The sequence below is a fragment of the Cherax quadricarinatus genome, chromosome 42 (assembly GCF_038502225.1).
Source record: "Cherax quadricarinatus isolate ZL_2023a chromosome 42, ASM3850222v1, whole genome shotgun sequence".
In the NCBI taxonomy this organism is placed as follows: domain Eukaryota; kingdom Metazoa; phylum Arthropoda; class Malacostraca; order Decapoda; family Parastacidae; genus Cherax; species Cherax quadricarinatus.
In genome coordinates, this window is record NC_091333.1 from 33,023,074 (window position 1) to 33,038,945 (window position 15,872).

General features: G+C 41.0%; 1 protein-coding gene across 5 annotated transcripts in view; it reads right to left on the reverse strand.

The window, feature by feature from the left end:
* Window positions 1–15,872, reverse strand: part of LOC138853890 (methyltransferase-like protein 27) — a 107,310-nt gene that overhangs the window by 11,272 nt on the left and 80,166 nt on the right. For 3 of the 5 annotated variants that reach the window (XM_070093464.1, XM_070093463.1, XM_070093462.1), the window contains exon 4: window positions 4,986–5,098. In XM_070093464.1, the coding sequence (XP_069949565.1) occupies window positions 4,986–5,098 (113 nt within the window). Of the gene's footprint in view, window positions 1–4,719; window positions 4,890–4,985; window positions 5,099–15,872 lie in introns of all 5 variants that reach the window. The other 2 variants (XM_070093460.1, XM_070093461.1) reach the window with 1 other exon arrangement.

Sequence of the window (15,872 nt, forward strand, 5' to 3'; positions counted from 1 at the left end):
GTGTGGGCACATATGTGATGTGGTGTGTGTACATATGTTATGTGGTGTTGGCACATGTGGTGTGAGCACATATGTTATGTGGTGTGGGCACATGTGGTGTTGGCACATGTGGTGTGAGCACATATGTTATGTGGTGTGGGCATATGTTGTGTGGGAACATATTTTATGTGTGGGCACATGTGGTGTGAGCACATATGTTATGTGGTGTGGGCACATGTGGTGTGAGCACATAAGTTATGTGGTGTTGGCACATGTGTGGGCACATGTGGTGTGAGCACATATTTTATGTGGTGTATGCACATGTGGTGTGGGCACATATATTATGTGGTGTGGGCACATGTGGTGTGGGCACATATGTGGTGTGGGCACATGTGGTGTGAGCACATATGTTATGTGGTTTGTGCACATGTGGTGTGGGCACATATGTTATGTGGTTTGTGCACATGTGTGAGCACACATGTGGTGTGGGCACATGTGGTGTGGGCACATGTGGTGTGGGCGCACATGCTGCGTGAGTCCAGTGAACCTAAGCTCTACTGTGACGTAGCAGTACACTGGAAAAGTTAGTTTAGACAGGCCAGGTTATTTACATACAAATCAGAGTATTTACTAACTTCCAAAGAGAGATTGTAATATCTTTCGGTGCCAATCAAGTAAATTTTTAATATCTATGAAAAAACTGTTTTTGTACTGGATAATTTTTGTGTTGTCTAAGTCATTGTAGTCTTCTACGTCATTGTAGTCTTCTACGTCATTGTAGTCTTCTACGTCATTGTAGTCTTCTACGTCATTGTAGTCTTCTACGTCATTGTAGTCTTCTACGTCATTGTAGTCTTCTACGTCATTGTAGTCTTCTACGTCATTGTAGTCTTCTACGTCATTGCAATCTACGTCACTGCATTCAATGGTATCTCAGGATTCACTACCGTCTCTGTTTAACTGAGTGTAGCCAAAGGTCGTAGTCTTTGCTATAGCCTAAAATTAATACAAAGAGCAATTAATTTGATTGTAATCTTAGGTGGTGATTTCGTACCTTCCTCCTGGTCGTGAAAACCTGCCTTCTATTATGTTAATAGGTACAGGACCAGCTACAATATCGTTTCTACCCAGGAACAGAACAGTTAAATAATGTTAATAACTCACTGCAGTAATCAGTCTAGATTCTGATTTAAGGTTTAACACTATCCCCAAGCAATCTGTATATTTTTACTTCACAACCAAGGATATCTAGGAAGCTCATTTGAAGCTGGATGTATCTAACAATTGCAGCTTCAAACATATAGTATGTTGGTATTAAAGCTTTACCTAGGAATTTCTAGCTTATGGCTGGTGTATAGTTACATTGCTTATGAACCGTACAGAGGTTATAAATTTGACAAGCAGTCTCAAAGATTTGCATGACTGGAACAACTATGACTGGGTCATAAGCTATGCCATTATGATGAAATTAGCTACACCCACGTTGTATGAATTTCAGCTTAATTATCAGGCTTACTGCTTTATGGCACGGGAAATCACTGACAGGCTGAGATATTTTCTTTATTATCTGAATGTAGAAGAAACAGAAAAGCCACTATCCCAAGTAAGACCAAATCAAATATTGGGTCTATTATGCCCATGAGATGTCTCCAGCAAGAACATCAAACCATGGACCTCCAGAGCCGTTCAGACCAATGTAGTCATGTTTTGGGAAGGTGTACATGAGTGTGAGTTGCTTTAATTACTCCACACTGAGCAGTACTTATGTATGGGAGTGTTACACTAAGCCCAAGCCCAAGGTGATGGCAGAAAAAGAGTGTTGTCTAGAAACCTGTCAGGTGCTCGACCTTGAGACAATCACCGCCAGTTAATGTGAATTATGTAAAATTAACAATTCTACCCTCACAAGTCTGCACCTAAAATGGAGGAATATAGCAAATAATATTGTTGCAGTAATAACACCAGGAGGCAGCTCTGATGAAAACTCACACTCACACGAGCTTTTAAATCTCTGCACAAAATTCAATTTAAACCAGCAAATAATAGAGCCTACTAGACTGGAGAATACACTAGACCTCATCTTCACTAACAATGATGATCTGATAAGAAATGTCACCATATCAAAAACAATATACTCAGATCACAACATAATTGAGGTTCAGACATGTATGCGTGGAGCCCCAGACCGACATAATGAGACTAGTCACGAGGGAGCATTCACCAAATTCAACTTCAATAACAAAAACAAAGTGGGACCAAGTAAACCAAGTCCTAACCGATATAAGCTGGGAAGATGTACTAAGCAACACAGACCCCAACTTATGCCTAGAACAGATTAACTCGGTGGCACTCGATGTATGCACAAGGTTTATTCCTCTAAGAAAAAGGAGGAGTAGATGTAAAATAGAAAGAGACAGGCGCTCCCTTTACAGGCGACGGAAAAGAATAACAGCGGCTAAAAGAGGTCAATATATCTGAAATGCGTAGAGAGACACTGGTCAGAGAAATAGCAAGCATCAAACTTAAGCTAAAAGAATCCTTTAGGAGTCAGGAATCGCGGGAAGAACTAAAAGCCATAAATGAAATCGAAAGAAACCCAAAGTATTTCTTCTCCTATGCCAAATCAAAATCGAGAACAACGTCCAGTATTGGGCCCCTACTTAAACAAGATGGGTCCTACACAGATGACAGCAAGGAAATGAGTGAGCTACTCAAGTCCCAATATGACTCAGTTTTCAGCAAGCCGCTAACCAGACTGAGAGTCGAAGATCAAAATGAATTTTTTATGAGAGAGCCACAAAATTTGATTAACACAAGCCTATTTGATGTTATCCTGACGCCAAATGACTTCGAACAGGCGATAAATGACATGCCCATGCACTCTGCCCCAGGGCCAGACTCATGGAACTCTGTGTTCATCAAGAACTGCAAGAAGCCCCTATCACGAGCCTTTTCCATCCTATGGAGAGGGAGCATGGACACGGGGGTCGTCCCACAGTTACTAAAAACAACAGACATAGCCCCACTCCACAAAGGGGGCAGTAAAGCAACAGCAAAGAACTACAGACCAATAGTACTAACATCCCATATCATAAAAATTTTTGAAAGGGTCCTAAGAAGCAAGATCACCACCCATCTAGAAACCCATCAGTTACACAACCCAGGGCAACATGGGTTTAGAACAGGTCGCTCCTGTCTGTCTCAACTATTGGATCACTACGACAAGGTCCTAAATGCACTAGAAGACAAAAAGAATGCAGATGTAATATATACAGACTTTGCAAAAGCCTTCGACAAGTGTGACCATGGCGTAATAGCGCACAAAATGCGCGCTAAAGGAATAACAGGAAAAGTCGGTCGATGGATCTATAATTTCCTCACTAACAGAACACAAAGAGTAGTAGTCAACAGAGTAAAGTCCGAGGCAGCTACGGTGAAAAGCTCTGTTCCACAAGGCACAGTACTCGCTCCCATCTTGTTCCTCTTCCTCATATCCGACATAGACAAGGATGTCAGCCACAGCACCGTGTCTTCCTTTGCAGATGACACCCGAATCTGCATGACAGTGTCTTCCATTGCAGACACTGCAAGGCTCCAGGCGGACAAAAACCAAATCTTTCAGTGGGCTGCAGAAAACAATATGAAGTTCAACGATGAGAAATTTCAATTACTCAGATATGGTAAACATGAGGAAATTAAATTTTCATCAGAGTACAAAACAAATTCTGGCCACAAAATAGAGCGAAACACCAACGTCAAAGACCTGGGAGTGATTATGTCGGAGGATCTCACCTTCAAGGACCATAACATTGTATCAATCGCATCTGCTAGAAAAATGACAGGATGGATAATGTGAACCTTCAAAACTAGAGAGGCAAAGCCCATGATGACACTCTTCAGGTCACTTGTTCTATCTAGGCTGGAATATTGCTGCACACTAACAGCACCTTTCAAGGCAGGTGAAATTGCTGACCTAGAAAATGTACAGAGAACTTTCACGGCGCGCATAACGGAGATAAAACACCTCAATTACTGGGAGCGCTTGAGGTTCCTAAACCTGTATTCCCTGGAACGCAGGAGGGAGACATACATGATTATATACACCTGGAAAATCCTAGAGGAACTAGTACCGAACTTGCACACGAAAATCACTCACTACGAAAGCAAAAGACTTGGCAGACGATGCACCATCCCCCCAATGAAAAGCAGGGGTGTCACTAGCACGTTAAGAGACCATACAATAAGTGTCAGGGGCCCGAGACTGTTCAACTGCCTCCCAGCACACATAAGGGGGATTACCAACAGACCCCTGGCAGTCTTCAAGCTGGCACTGGACAAGCACCTAAAGTCAGTTCCTGATCAGCCGGGCTGTTGCTCGTACGTTGGTTTGCGTGCAGCCAGCAGCAACAGCCTGGTTGATCAGGCTCTGATCCACCAGGAGGCCTGGTCACAGACCGGGCCGCGGGGGCGTTGACCCCCGGAACTCTCTCCAGGTAAACTCCAGAAGAAAGACCAACAGGGTTTCACCTCCCTTGCACAAAATGGAAGAAACTTATGTAGGAGAAGAGGCTTTTCCTAGATAGAAAATTACTTGCAAACAGTTGATATGTTAAGAAATCTGGCTTAGGACCTAAGCAGTAGTAGATTCTTGAGCCTATCCTTAGCTAGCAGTGGTATAAGACTTAGTCACAAATGGTGCAAGGTTGGTTAGATCACTGAGAATTTGGTTAAATAACCTACCATAATGCTAGTTTGGATTGAGTCATTGTTCCGCTTCTGGGTTTGATCTTCACACTGTTTAAGTGAAACATCCTGGAAGATGACGTTGTATGTAGAAGTAAAATTTCCCTACCCCAACGGGGATCGCAGGGACACGCAGGGACACGCAGGGACACGCAGGGATGTTCTGTCTGTAACCCTTCTACTGCTATTTATAATTATCATCATTACTAAATATGATCACAAGATAAATTTCCAAGCAGTAATAGTGATCTCAAAATAATTACCTTTTGCCAAACATTTGTTTTCTCCAAATGGTCCATATGAGCTTCCAGTTTGTCTTTGTATTCTTCAGCTGTCAACAAGCACTCCTTCCGCATCAAAATAGCCACCAGTCCACCTGGAACAGTACTTAAGAGTCTTAGGAGAACTGATCGTGTTGAGTTTAAAAGTGGAAAGCATCCGCGTTTTTTATAAAGAAGACGGGAAACTATGTTAAAAAGTGAAGAATGAAAGCTAGTGGTCATACAGGACGGTTAATGGCAATTATGATAATGAATCATATGATAAAAATATAGGAATGATTCATTTCGATAATCTGGTAAATGGTCTTTGCATTTTGGGATAAGGAGGGGAAAAATTTGTTAGCAGTTTGTATACCTGGTATACAGAGGTTAGATATGGCATGGATCGACACCATGCCCAGCTCTTCTAGAGCTGGGTACGTGCCTGAGCCAGAGCTTGCAGCTCACAAGAGCGAAACGTTTCCACAAAAAAAATGTCGCATTAGTTGAACATCTGTACTTTTACCTAACAGAGTAATACCTGCCTAGCATGGCAAAGTTGTACTGTAATACCTGTACTGCCTACCCAGTACTTTCCAGTGTTACTTGGTCAAGTTGTACTGTAATACAAGTACTGCCTACCCAGTACTTTCCAGTGTTACTTGGTCAAGTTGTACTGTAATACAAGTACTGCCTACCCAGTACTTTCCAGTGTTACTTGGTCAAGTTGTACTGTAATACCAGTACTGCATGCCCAGTACTTTCCAGTGTTACTTGGTCAAGTTGTACTGTAATACCAGTACTGCCTACCCAGTACTTTCCAGTGTTACTTGGTCAAGTTGTACTGTAATACCAGTACTGCCTACCCAGTACTTTCCAGTGTTACTTGGTCAAGTTGTACTGTAATACAAGTACTGCCTAACCAGTACTTTCCAGTGTTACTTGGTCAAGTTGTACTGTAATACCAGTACTGCCTAGCCAGTACTTTCCAGTGTTACTTCGTCAAGTTGTACTGTAATACCAGTACTGCCTAGCCAGTACTTTCCAGTGCTACTTGGTCAAGTTGTACTGTAATACCAGTACTGCCTAGCCAGTACTTTCCAGTGTTACTTGGTCAAGTTGTACTGTAATACCAGTACTGCCTAGCCAGTACTTTCTAGTGTTACATGGTCAAGTTGTACTGTAATACCAGTACTGCCTAGCCAGTACTTTCTAGTGTTACATGGTCAAGTTGTACTGTAATACCAGTACTGCCTAGCCAGTACTTTCTAGTGTTACATGGTCAAGTTGTACTGTAATACCAGTACTGCCTAGCCAGTACTTTCCAGTGCTACATGGTCAAGTTGTACTGTAATACCAGTACTGCCTAGCCAGTACTTTCCAGTGTTACTTGGTCAAGTTGTACTGTAATACCAGTACTGCCTAGCCAGTACTTTCTAGTGTTACATGGTCAAGTTGTACTGTAATACCAGTACTGCCTAGCCAGTACTTTCTAGTGTTACATGGTCAAGTTGTACTGTAATACCAGTACTGCCTAGCCAGTACTTTCCAGTGCTACATGGTCAAGTTGTACTGTAATACCAGTACTGCCTAGCCAGTACTTTCCAGTGTTACTTGGTCAAGTTGTACTGTAATACCAGTACTGCCTAGCCAGTACTTTCTAGTGTTACATGGTCAAGTTGTACTGTAATACCAGTACTGCCTAGCCAGTACTTTCCAGTGCTACATGGTCAAGTTGTACTGTAATACCAGTACTGCCTAGCCAGTACTTTCCAGTGTTACTTGGTCAAATTGTACTGTAATACCAGTACTGCCTAGCCAGTACTTTCCAGTGTTACTTGGTCAAGTTGTACTGTAATACCAGTACTGCCTAGCCAGTACTTTCCAGTGTTACTTGGTCAAGTTGTACTGTAATACCAGTACTGCCTAGCCAGTACTTTCCAGTGTTACTTGGTCAAGTTGTACTGTAATACCAGTACTGCCTAGCCAGTACTTTCCAGTGTTACTTGGTCAAGTTGTACTGTAATACCAGTACTACCTAGCCAGTACTTTCCAGTGTTACTTGGTCAAGTTGTACTGTAATACCAGTACTGCCTAGCCAGTACTTTCCAGTGTTACTTGGTCAAGTTGTACTGTAATACCAGTACTGCCTAGCCAGTACTTTCCAGTGTTACTTGGTCAAGTTGTACTGTAATACCAGTACTGCCTAGCCAGTACTTTCCAGTGTTACTTGGTCAAGTTGTACTGTAATACCAGTACTACCTACCCAGTACTTTCCAGTGTTACATGGTCAAGTTGTACTGTAATACCAGTACTGCCTAGCCAGTACTTTCCAGTGTTACTTGGTCAAGTTGTACTGTAATACCAGTACTGCCTAGCCAGTACTTTCCAGTGTTACTTGGTCAAGTTGTACTGTAATACCAGTACTACCTACCCAGTACTTTCCAGTGTTACATGGTCAAGTTGTACTGTAATACCAGTACTGCCTAGCCAGTACTTTCCAGTGTTACTTGGTCAAGTTGTACTGTAATACCAGTACTGCCTAGCCAGTACTTTCCAGTGTTACTTGGTCAAGTTGTACTGTAATACCAGTACTACCTACCCAGTACTTTCCAGTGTTACATGGTCAAGTTGTACTGTAATACCAGTACTGCCTAGCCAGTACTTTCCAGTGTTACTTGGTCAAGTTGTACTGTAATACCAGTACTGCCTAGCCAGTACTTTCCAGTGTTACTTGGTCAAGTTGTACTGTAATACCAGTACTGCCTAGCCAGTACTTTCCAGTGCTACTTGGTCAAGTTGTACTGTAATACCAGTACTACCTACCCAGTACTTTCCAGTGGTATTTCTGTATATAAATTTGCCCAACTTTCATACATATTTAGATTTCTTTTGTGAGATAAATATTATCAGTATTATATACTTATTTCCTCTACTTATTTTCTTTATTTATTCCTGACATCTTTCCTGGTGGCTCTTGTTCCTTTCACTTTTAAATATGTCAGTGAGAGGTAATTGTTAGAGAAGTGTAAAACATGTCTTTTATCAGAAGTGTAAAACATGTCTTTTATCAGAAGTGTAAAACATGTCTTTTATCAGAAGTGTAAAACATGTCTTTTATCAGAAGTGTAAAACATGTCTTATCAGAAGTGTAAAACATGTCTTATCAGAAGTGTAAAACATGTCTCCTCATAGGAGACATGTTTTACACTTCTGATAAAAGACATGTTTTAAAACATGTCTCCTATGAGAAGTGTAAAACATGTCTTGTATAAGAAGTGTAATACATGTCTACTGTCAGAAGTGTAATACATGTCTACTGTCAGAAGTGTAATACATGTCTACTGCCAGAAGTGTAATACATGTCTACTGTCAGAAGCGTAATACATGTCTTGTATAAGAAGTGTAAAACATGTCTACTGTCAGAAGTGTAAAACATGTCTACTGTCAGAAGTGTAAAACATGTCTACTGTCAGAAGTGAAAAACATGTCTACTGTCAGAAGTGAAAAACATGTCTACTGTCAGAAATGTAATACATGTCTTGAATGAGAAGTGTAAAACATGTCTACTGTCAGAAGTGTAATACATGTCTACTGTCAGAAGTGTAATACATGTCTTGTATAAGAAGTGTAAAACATGTCTACTGTCAGAAGTGTAAAACATGTCTACTGTCAGCAGTGAAAAACATGTCTACTGTCAGAAATGTAATACATGTCTTGAATGAGAAGTGTAAAACATGTCTACTGTCAGAAGTGTAAAACATGTCTACTGTCAGAAGTGAAAAACATGTCTACTGTCAGAAGTGTAATACATGTCTTGTACAAGAAGTGTAAAACATGTCTACTGTCAGAAGTGTAATACATGTCTACTGCCAGAAGTGTAAAACATGTCTACTGTCAGAAGTGTAAAACATGTCTACTGTCAGTAGTGTAAAACATGTCTACTGTCAGAAGTGTAAAACATGTCTACTGTCAGAAGTGTAAAACATGTCTACTGTCAGAAGTGTAAAACATGTCTACTGTCAGAAGTGTAATACATGTCTTGAATAAGAAGTGTAAAACATGTCTATTATTAGAAGTGTAAAACATGTCTACTGTCAGAAGTGTAAAACATGTCTGTCAGAAGTGTAAAACATGTCTACTGTCAGAAGTGTAAAACATGTCTACTGTCAGAAGTGTAAAACATGTCTACTGTCAGAAGTGTAATACATGTCTACTGTCAGAAGTGTAATAGATGTGCTCTATGTGTTATGAACAATTTACGAAACAGTATACGGCACAGAAGCCACAAAACAGATATCGCTTCATAAGAACTAAAAAGAAAATAATAGGAATTAAGATTAAAAATACTATAGTCCACTCCCAAGATTGGTTTTTAACCTGCCTCCTGACACAGTAGTTTTTAACCTGCTTCCTGATACTGTAGTTATTGACCTGCCTCCTGACACTAGTTTTTAACCTGCTTCCTGATACTGTAGTTATTGACCTGCCTCCTGACACAGTAGTTTTAAACCTGCTTAATGATACTGTAGCTTTTAACCTGCTTCCTGATATTGTAGTTTTTAACCTGCCTCCTGACACAGTAGTTTTTAACCTGCCTCCTGACACAGTAGTTTTTAACCTGCTTCCTGATACTGTAGTTTTTAACCTGCCTCCTGACACAGTAGTTTTTAACCTGCTTCCTGACACAGTAGTTTTTAACCTGCTTCCTGATACTGTAGTTTCTAACCTGCCTCCTGATACTAGTTTTTAACCTGCTTCCTGATACTGTAGTTTTTAACCTGCTTCCTGATACTGTAGTTTTTAACCTGCTTCCTGATACCGTAGTTTTTAACCTGCCTCCTGATACTGTAGTCTTTAACCTGCCTCCTGATACTGTAGTCTTTAACCTGCCTCCTGACACTGTAGTTTTTAAACTGCCTCCTTATACGGTAGTTGTTAACCTTCCTTATAATATAGTTTTTAACCTCCCTGATGCTGTAGTTTTCAACCTGCCTTCTGAAGCTGTAGATTTTAATCTGCCTCCTGATACTGCGGTTTTTAACCTGCTTCCTTATACTGTAGTTTTTAACCTGCCTCCTGATACTGTAGTTTTTAATCTGCCTCCTGATACTGCAGTTTTTAACCTGCCTCGTCATACTGCAGTTTTTTACCTGCCTCCTGATAATAGTTTTTAACCTGCCTCCTGATACTGTAATTTTTAATTTTCCTGATACTGTAGCTTTTAACCTGCCTCATGATACTGCAGTTTTTAACCTGCCTCCTGACACTGTAGTTTTTAACCTGCCTCACGATACTGTAGTTTTTAACCTGCCTCCTGATACTGTAGTTTTTAACCTGCCTCATAATACTACAGTTATTAACCTGTCTCCTGATACTGTAGTTTTTAACCTTCGTGATACTGTAGTTTTTAACCTGCCTCCTGACAGTATACTTTTAACATGCCTCCTGATACTGTACTTTTTAACCTTCCTGATACTGTAGTTTTAACCTGCCTCTTGATACTGTAGTTTCTAACCTGCCTCCTGATACTGTAGTTTTTATCCTGCCTCCTGATACTGTAGTTTTTAACCTTCCTGATACTGCAGTTTTTAACCTGCCACCTGATACTGTACTTTTTAACCTTCCTGATACCATAGTTTTTAACCTTCATGTTACTGTAGTTTTTATCCTTTCTGATACTGTAGTTTTTAACCTTTCTGATACTGTAGTTTTTAACCTGCCTCCTAACACTGTAGTTGTTAACCTTCCTCCTGATACTGAAAAACAAGTTAGGTGTACATCGCTTCTAGTTTTATATCTTGTCAGGTGCAACAGTTTAAATTGTGTTATAAACCCGGGTAATTTACACCCACAAATTTTGATGGAAAATGTTGAAGAATAGATATTTAGGCGAAAATGTTGGTATTTTAAGAAGTGACTCAAGATGTTGTTAAGATGATCACTATAAATGTTGAGTCTGAATTTAGACAAATATTTTATAAAGTAGTGAAAAAACGCATAAAAGTTTAGTATTTTAAGCTAAGAACAATTTTAAAAGCTAATGATAACTGGTTCTCTGAATTATTACTAGTAAATACGCTTAACATATTACTGCGTGATGGAGTTTAAAACTCCTCAATAAAGATTGAACGTTGGCAGAAAACTTTGGACAAGATTTCCTCATACCATTAGTGGAACATGGGGTATGGAAATTAGGGAACATAGGGTACGGGAATGAGGGAACATGGGGCATGGAAATGAGGGAACATGGGGTATGGAAATGAGAAAACATGAGATATTGGAATGAGGGAACATAGGGTATGGGAATGAGGGAACATTGGGTATGGGAATGAGGGAACATTGGGTATGGGAATGAGGGGACATAGGGTATGGAAATGAGAAAACATGAGATATTGGAATAAGGGAACATGGGGCATGGGAATGAGGGAACATGGAGTTTGGGAATGAAGGAACATGGGGTATGGAAAAGAGGAAACATAAGATATTGGAATGAGGGAACATGGGGTATGGGAATGAAGGAACATTGGGTATGGGAATGAGGGAACATGGGGTATGGGAATGATGGAACATCGGGTATGGAAATGAGGGAACATGGGGAATGGAAATGAGGAAACATGAGACATTGGAATGAAAGAACATGGGGTATGGGAATGAGGGAACATTGGGTATACGAATGAGTGAACATGGGGTATAGAAGAGTAAAACATGTCAACTGTCAGAAGTGTAAAACATGTCTACTGTCAGAAGTGTAAAACATGTCTACAGTGAGAAGTGTAATACATGTCTCGAATAAGAAGTGTAAAACATGTCTACTGTCAGAAGTGTAATACATGTCTTGTATAAGAAGTGTGTAAAATGTCTACTGTCAGAAGTGTAAAACATGTCTACTGTCAGAAGTGTAAAACATGTCTACTGTCAGAAGTGTAGTAGATGTGTTCCATGTGTAATGAACAATTTACGGAACAGTATACGGCACAGAAGCCACAAAACAGATATCGCTTCATAAGAACTAAAAAGAAAATAATAGGAATTAAGATTAAAAATACTATAGTCCACTCCCAAGATTGGTTTTTAACCTGCCTCCTGACACAGTAGTTTTTAACCTGCCTCCTGACACAGTAGTTTTTAACCTGCCTCCTGATACTGTAGTTTCTAACCTGCTTCCTGATACTGTAGTTTTTAACCTGCTTCCTGATACTGTAGTTTTTAACCTGCCTCCTGATACTGTAGTTTTCAATCTGCCTCCTGATACTGTAGTTTTTAACCTGCGTCCTGATACTGTAGTTTTTAAATTGCCACCTGATACTGTAGTTTTCAATCTGCCTCCTGATACTGTAGTTTTTAACCTGCTTAATGATACTGTAGTTTTTAACCTGCCTCATAATACTGCAGTTATTAACCTGCCTCCTGACACTGTAATTTTTAGCCTTCGTGATACTGTAGTTTTTAACCTGCCTCCTGACACTGTAGTTTTTAACCTGCTTCCTGATACTGTAGTTTTTAACATGCCTCCTGATATTCTACTTTTTAACCTTCCTGATACTGTATTTTTAACCTGCCTCCTCACACTGTAGTTTTTAACCTGCCTCCTGATGCTGTAGTTTTTAATCTGCCTCCTGATACTGCAGTTTTTAACCTGAATCCTGATACTGTAGTTTTTAACCTGGCTGCTGATGCCGTAGTTTTTAACCTTCCTGTTACTGTAGTTTTTAACCTGCCTCCTAACACTGTAGTTGTTAACCTTCCTCCTGATACTGAAGTTAAACAAGTTAAGTGTACATCGCTTCTAGTTTTATATCTTGTCAGGTGCAACAGTTTAAATTGTGTTATAAACCCGGGTAATTTACACCCACAAATTTTGAGGGAAAATGTTGAAGAATAGATATTTAACTGAAAATGTTGGTATTTTAAGAAGTGACTCAAGATGTTAAGATGATCACTATAAATGTTGAGTCTGAATTTAGACAAATATTTTAAAAAGTAGTGAAAAAACGCATAAAAGTTTTGTATGTGAAGCTAAGAACAATTTTAAAAGCTAATGATAACTGGTTCTCTGAATTATTACTAGTAAATACGCTTAATATATTACTGCGTGATGGAGTTTAAAACTCCTCAATAAAGATTGAACGTTGGCAGAAAACTTTGGAGAAGATTTCCTCATACCTTTAGTGGAACATGGGTTATGGGAATGAGGGAACATGGGGTATAGGAATGAGGAAACATGAGATATTGGAATGAGGGAACATGGGGTATGGGAATGAGGGAACATAGGGTATAGGAATGAGGAAACATGAGATATTGGAATGAGAGAACATGGGGTATGGGAATGAGGGAACATGGGTAAGGAAATGAGGGAACATGGGGTATGGAAAAGAGGAAACATGAGATATTGGAATGAGGGAACATGGGGTATCTGAATGAGGGAACATTGGGTATGGGAATGAGGGAACATGGGGTATGGGAATGAGGGAACATGGGGTATGGGAATGAGAGAACATGGGGTATGGGAATGAGGGAACATGGGGTATGGAAATTAGGGAACATGGGGTATGGGAATGAGGGAACATGGGGTATGGGAATGAGGGAAAATGGGGTATGGGAATGGGGGAACATGGGGTATGGAAAAGAGGAAACATGAGATATTGGAATGAGGGAACATTTGGTATCTGAATGAGAGAACATTGGGTATGGGAATGAGGGAACATGGGGTATGGGAATGAGGAAACATGAGATATTGGAATTAGGGAACATGGGGTATGGGAATGAGAGAATATTGGGCATGGGAATGAGGGAATATGGGGTATAGGAATGAGGGAACATAGGGTATGGGAAAGAGGGAACAGAGTATGGGAATGAGGGAACATGGGGTATGGGAATGAGGGAACATGGGATATGGGAATGAGGGAACATGGGATATGGGAATGAGGGAACATGGGGTATGAGAATTAGGGAACATTGGGTATGGGAATGAGGGAACATGAGGTATGGAATGAGGGAACATTGGGTATGGGAATGAGGGAAATGGGGTATGGGAATGAGGGAACATGGGGTATGGGAATGAGGGAACATGGGGTATGGGAATGAGGGAACATGGGGTATGGGAATGAGGGAACATGGGGTATGGGAACGAGGGAACATGATATATTGGAATGAGGGAACATTGGGTATGGGAATGAGGGAACAAGGGGTATGGGAATGAGAGAACATGGAGTATGGAAATTAGGAAACATGAGATATTCGAATGAGGGAACATGGAGTATGGGAATGAGGGAACATGGGGTATGGAAATTAGGAAACATGAGATATTGGAATGAGGGAACATGGGGTATTGGAATGAGGGAACATATGGTATGAGAATGAGGGAACATGGGGTATGAGAATGAGGGAACATAGGGTATGGGAATGAGGGAACATGGGGAACTGGAATGAGGGAACATGGGGTATGGGAATGAAGGAACAAAGGGAATGGGAATGAGGGAACATGGGGTTTGGGAATGAGGGAACATGGGGTAAGGGTATGAGGGAACATGGCGTATGGGAATGAGGGAACATGGGTTATGGGAAATAGGGAATATGGGGTAAGGGTATGAGGGAATATTGGGGATTGGAGTGAGGGAACATGGGGTATGGAATTGAGGAAAAATGAGATATTGGAATGAGGGAACATGGAGTATGGGAATGAGGGAACATGGGGTTTGAGAATGAGGGAACATGGGGTATGGAAATGAGGAAACATGAGATATTGGAATGAGGGAACATGGAGTATGGGAATGAGGGAATATGGTGTACGGAAATGAGGAAACATTGGGTATGGGAATGAGGGAACATGGGGTATGGGAATTAGGGAACATGGTTTACGGGAATGAGGGAGCTTGTGGTGTGGAAATGAGGAAACATGAGATATTGAAATGAGGGAATATGGGGTATGGGAATGAGGGAACATGGGGTTTGGGAATGAGGGAACATGGGGTATGGAAATGAGGAAACATGAGATATTGGAATGAGGGAACAAGGGATATGGGAATGAGAGATCATGGGGTATGGAAATGAGGAAACATGGGGTATGGAAATGAGGCAACATGAGATATTGGAATTAGGGAACATGGGGTATGGGAATGAGAGAATACTGGGCATGGGAATGAGGGAATATGGGGTATAGGAATGAGGGAACATAGGGTATGGGAATGAGGGAACATAGGGTATGGGAATGAGGGAACATGGGGTATGGGAATGAGTTAACCTGGGGTGTGGGAATGAGGAAACATGGGGTACTGGAATGAGGGAATCTGGGGTAAGGGTATGAGGGAACATGGCGAATGGGAATGAGGGAACATGGGTTATGGGAATGAGGGAACATGGCGTATGGGAATGAGGGAACATGGGGTATGGGAATGAGAGAACATGGGGTATGGGAATGAGGGAACATGGGGTATGTGAATGAGGGAACATTGGGCATGGGAGTGAGGGAACATAGGGTATGGAAATGAGGAAACATGGGATCTTGGAATGAGGGAACATGGGGTATGAGAATGAGGGAACATGGGGTTTGGGAATGAGGGAACATAGGGTATGGAAATGAGGAAACATGGGGTATAGGAATGAGGGAACATGGGGTATGGGAATGAGGGAAAATGGGGTATAGGAATGAGGGAACATGGGGTATGGGAATGAGGGAAAATGGGGTATGGGAATGAGGGAAAATGGGGAAAGGGTATGAGGGAACATGGGGTATGGGAAAAAGGGAACATGGGTAAGGGTATGAGGGAACATTGGGCATGGGAGAGTGGGAACAGAGGGTATGGAAATGGGGAAACATGGGAGCTTGGAATGAGGGAACATGGGGTATGGGAATGAGGGAACATGGGGTTTGGGAATGAGGGAATATGG